This window comes from Montipora capricornis, chromosome 2 (assembly GCF_036669925.1).
Source record: "Montipora capricornis isolate CH-2021 chromosome 2, ASM3666992v2, whole genome shotgun sequence".
NCBI classification, from domain to species: Eukaryota; Metazoa; Cnidaria; class Anthozoa; order Scleractinia; family Acroporidae; genus Montipora; species Montipora capricornis.
This window is the reverse complement of record NC_090884.1, coordinates 56,529,927-56,534,926: the sequence shown is the minus strand read 5'-3', so window position 1 is coordinate 56,534,926 and position 5,000 is coordinate 56,529,927. Positions and strand designations below refer to the sequence as shown.

General features: G+C 41.3%; 1 protein-coding gene across 1 annotated transcript in view; it reads right to left on the bottom strand.

The window, feature by feature from the left end:
* LOC138028240 (short transient receptor potential channel 4-like) overlaps nucleotides 1–855 on the bottom strand; it is a 31,312-nt gene extending 30,457 nt beyond the window's left edge. Inside the window, exon 1 of the mRNA XM_068875710.1 lies at nucleotides 1–855. This exon is cut by the window's left edge and continues 108 nt beyond it. Coding sequence (XP_068731811.1) covers nucleotides 1–750 — 750 coding nt within the window. The 5' untranslated portion in view covers nucleotides 751–855.
* Between the last annotated feature and the right edge of the window lie 4,145 nt (nucleotides 856–5,000).

Here is a 5,000-nt window from a genome sequence, read left to right as displayed (position 1 = left end):
ATGTAGTTCGTGTTCGCACGTGCTTTCTTCGACAACAGCTTTGGCAAATTCCTCAATTATTTCTGCTCGCTTTTGATATTCTTTTTTGTGTTGGTGAATATCGTTACCGGCAATCGTTTGAAGAAGATGCGAATCTCGTAAAGCGGCAACAATCACGTCTTCCTCTTCATTTTCTTCTCCCTTTCCGGCTTCATTTTCAATAGGCGCCTTTGTGGAGATCCTCCGGAACCACTCCAAACTGATGTACACCGGATTGGAAAGTATTTTGATCCACTCTCTTTCATCTTCATTAAAGTTTTCCTTAGGTTGCTCCTCATTACATTCACCAGAAGGCGGCTGCGTGGAATTGCCACGGTTGCGGTTTTCCGTGTCTTGCTGCTCATTTTGGCAGCAACATTTCTGAAGAAAAGCGTCAATCTCTTGTTTGGAACAATCACGACAACCCTGCACACAGTGGCAAAGACAAGCTGTCCTCTTTCGTTCGCGTTTAGCAATGGCTTCTGCATTATCGTTTAGAGTTTTAAGTGTCTTGGCGTTCACTCCATTATCTTCGACTATTAACTTCAATACTTCGTCAAATTCTTCGTTGTCGAGGGCTTTCACAAGCTGCGTTCGAATTTCTTTCTGCTTTTCTTGATTGGCCTCACTTGCTTGTCCCGATATGTGTTGCGAAAAAAACTCTTTAACTTTGTTCTTGTCTCCTCCTTCCTTAACTTCTTCAGAAACGGCTTCGAGAAATTCGTGAAACATGTCGACAACTCTTTAAAAACAAGGGCTCATTGTCTGCAAATGCTCTAGCGTATTCAAGTTTTTTTCATTTCGCAGAATTCAATTTGTTTACGATAAAAGCCTATAGACTAGTTCATGGAAGCACTAATTTGAATTGCTAAACAACGCCTACCAACTTTGCAGACAGAATATATTTGAGGAATGGTTTCCGATTCAGTTCACATGATAAATTGATGAACTGATGCTGTTAAGAGTTTTCAGCAGAGCGAGCGCGTATGACGCAATCGCAATACTTAAACTTCCACGTCAAATCAGTGATGAATCAAAACGGGTTACCGGTAATAAACATCGTAATCGCGAAACCCGGCAAAGAACTTTGTTAAAAATTAAAGACCTCTTAATCACCTACCGTGATGTACCACGGTTTTTTATTTTTGCTCATTTCAGAGGGTTTTAGCGGACAAATTTTTGGAAACTGAACAAAAATATTCAGGTTGAAATGGGCAGGTTCGTGTGCAAATTCCACTCGATCCGCGCAACGGTCGCAGCGGAGTGTTCTTTGAGACATGGTCTCTTCGAGACAACGTCAAAGCAAGAACGATCCAGCTCAAGCAATCCTACTTAATTGATGTATTGAGTTGATGATTAAAAATGCCAACCCGTTGGTAATTTCAGAAGGAATCGATTTTATCATTGACCGGATCAATGTTTTCAAATCTGGAGCCTGTTTCTCGAAGGTCCCGATAACGTTTCGGGCCAGAAAAGCTATTTACAAAACTGCCTTCAGCTTGTTTTCGCAAGCTGTTCTTTTAGCATGTTTTCAAGAGAACAAAAGGCATAATGATACTGTGGTTTGTTGACTTAAAATCTCTCCGTTCTTAACATACAGAGGGAATTATGACACCTGAAGAAGGCCCGGAAAATCTCTGGACTTTCGAGAAACGGGCTCCTGAACCGAACAGTCACGGTGAAACGGGCAGGTTTGTGTGAAGATTTTTAGGATTTTATTCACTAAATTTGACCAACGGTCGCAGCGGAGTCTTTTTCGAGTAACTGATCAATCGGACAATGCGCAATAACGTGCATTGAAATAACAGTATTTGTTTTGCATTTTGTTAAGCCAGAACAATCTTCGAGTAATTTTTCAGCAACAAAGACATTAAACTTTGCATACAGTTATTGAAGTATGCCATTTATTTAAATCACTGTCGCCAAGCGAGCCGTGCGAGCTGACAAAATAATTTACCACTTCATACAATGAGATGTACTGAAGATAAGTGGCTTGATGATGGCGGAATTAATATTTCATGGTCCACGAATTTCGAAGACGACTGAAATTCTCGTAACCAACTTTACAAAGATTTTCGTTCCCGTCTTGGGACGTCCCTGTTTGGCTTTAGGGCAAATCAGTCGATAGTGTAATCATAAAAAAATCTCAGCTATAGACAAAAAATATGCAAACAACAAGCAAAATGACTGTAAGGAAAATTGAAGAAGTTAGTAATCCTTATTAGATGATCTCTAACGATCACGATTTCGACTGAGAATATCTTTCGGTGCAAATAGCGACTTTCGTGGACCACGAAAAGATTGTCCTGTCGCGGTGCATAACATAACCTAGAGCCTTTTTATTTAAACACGATGGGAATTAAAACTATCAGCTTGTGGAGTCGTTTATAAATAATAATCAACTGCAAAACAAAAATAATAAACTTGGAAGTCACAATTTACGAAACTAAGATTACTAAGGTTAAGCAGACTTTATATACAAGAATAAGAATAAGCTGATAAAAACTGAGATACACTAAGAGCTATATACAAAATAGATTATTCGTTCATCGCGAATAAGTTAGTTTACTTTTTACATCATACATTACCAAAATCAACATCACTGACTACTTTATGGCGCGTCCAACTTACAAATCGATCTAATAAAACATTTCATGATTCGAAGCGTGGAATATCGAGAAGACGGCCATTTGTCAAATTGTACGACGAAGACGATCTTGCGATGCATGGTGGCGATTCATTATGGTACACTCTATAAATCAGCTTCAGAATTCTAATGCTTTTACTCCGCGTAAATACAAAATAAACTTAGTCCACACTCTGTGGTCTTGTATAAACAAATTCTATGGTATTTTCAACCTCAAAATAGTTTTTCAGAACAACCGAATAATCAAGTCTTTTTTTCCCTTACAAAGATAAAGTAGCTCATTCATTCAGGTCAAAAGTAGTGCACAGAGCAAACTTCTGCAGGGACGGCGGAACATATTTTGTATTGGGGGGGAGGGGGAGGGGCAAATATTCCGGATGGAAAGATCGCTGCATAAAGGTAAGCGATTTTCCTAATTTAATGACCAACCGGATAAGAATGGCGTTTACCATTTAGAACCTGGCATTCCATCCTGGTTATTTACTCGATCTTGTGAGAAAGAGCCTGGAAACGGACCGATTCTCGAAAATGGTAGGGGCATTTCCCGAATTCCTTTCCGAACGGCAAAAGAGAACTACCTCTGAAGGTTATCCACAATTTCCGAAAAGAACCACGGGAAAATTGCCTTTCCATTTGACCTGAAAACGAAATTTCCGGATTTTTGGCAAAATGGCAAGCACCCAGAAAAACAACAATTTGTCACTTATCTGCAATTGCTGATCATGTTTTCTCGTTCACCCCTCTCTGACTGATAGTCGCAATACTGGTGCATATGTCGCGCGGCCGCGGTTTGGATACCACAATATTAAAAAAAAGATGCGCATGCGCTGTGCCTCTTTGCTTCGTGGCGCACTTCGGCCCACCACGTTTTTCTGTTTTCTCTGCTCATTGGGAGTGTTTTCCTTCATTTAATGCGGTTTTAATGTCGGATATGACTGGCGAAACCTCTAAAAATGTAAGTAGTTTCGATTGCGTTAGTTTTGTCGTTTTGTCGAAGCATTTATAGCAAGGATTTGCACGAAGGAAGGTACGAGTCAATGACCGCCTTCTGTGTCTTTAGGACGACACTTTGTCATCGTCCGACCCAATCCATATGGCGGGTATCGGAAATAGACAGCCAGAACTTGAAAAGTTAGTGGCAGAGTGTGTGGCAAAATCATTACCAGCGGTCCTGCAAGGTGTCCTTGCCTCGCTCTCTTTACCGGGACTGAATGAACTGAAGGATAATGTTAACACGGTGACAAAGTCCACCGATGCAACGACGGGGCCAACCACACTCCGAGGGGATCGTTTTTATAACACAGAACAAGAAACTGTCATCTCTCAAGACCTGTTGAGTTTCACAAATAAGTTCTTTTCCAGGTCCCTGTCCAAAGACAAGTGGAAGGAACTGACCACTTACTATACACAAATCAAAGACACAGAGTCCTTGCTGGTAGCTCCAATGATGGAGGCTGGGATGAAAGAGGAAAAAAAAAAAGAGGCATGGTTACACTAAAACAAAGGATCTCTTCGCCTTTGATGATGGCTTGGCTGAACGTCAATCTGCCTTCTTGGTTGTGGCTCGTCCCTTGTTAGTAGCCTTGACAGTCCTTTATAATTCAGAGGGAGAGGATGACGATGAAGGTCCTGACCCTGATGCCATTAAGGACCTACTGAAAGATGCTCTAGTCCTCCTTGGAAACGCCAACTTTAGGCTTAATGCCTGGAGGCAAAAACGCTTCTCTGAGTTCCTCACTAAGTTGGTAAACGTACTCTGCGGGAAGGTATCCCAGAAGATAAGCACCTTTTCCCGGACAAGTTCCGAGCAAACATCAAGAGTGAACATGACCATAGCTAAACTAACAGCAAGCTTATAAGCACACCGGCCTCGAAACACTTCTCCAAAGGACACCACAGGAGGGAGCAGCCCTTTCGGGGACACTACCTGACCACGTTTTGATCGACACCAAGTTTTGATCGCACCACGTTTTGATCGACAAGTACTGAAGGATTTAAAGGAACGTCAATTACTACATTATCGCGGTAAAAGGGCTAGGCGTAGAACCTCTAAACAAAATATCCCTGTTGTTATTACCAGTCGCTTTAATGTACAAAGGCGCAGCAGAGGGCCGAATGCTCAAGATCGTGTGTTGATTTCGGTTACAAGATACGCTAGTTTTCATCGTCAAATGGATGAAAGGTACGCTGTCCCTAAATTTTTGTTTATTAATATCTGCAGCCTTCTTAAGACCAAAAATCGCATCAGATCCCCCATGGCTCTTGAAATGGATTTGCACACGAATGATATTGACATATGTGTGGTTTCTGAAACTCATTTAAGACTCGATGTTCC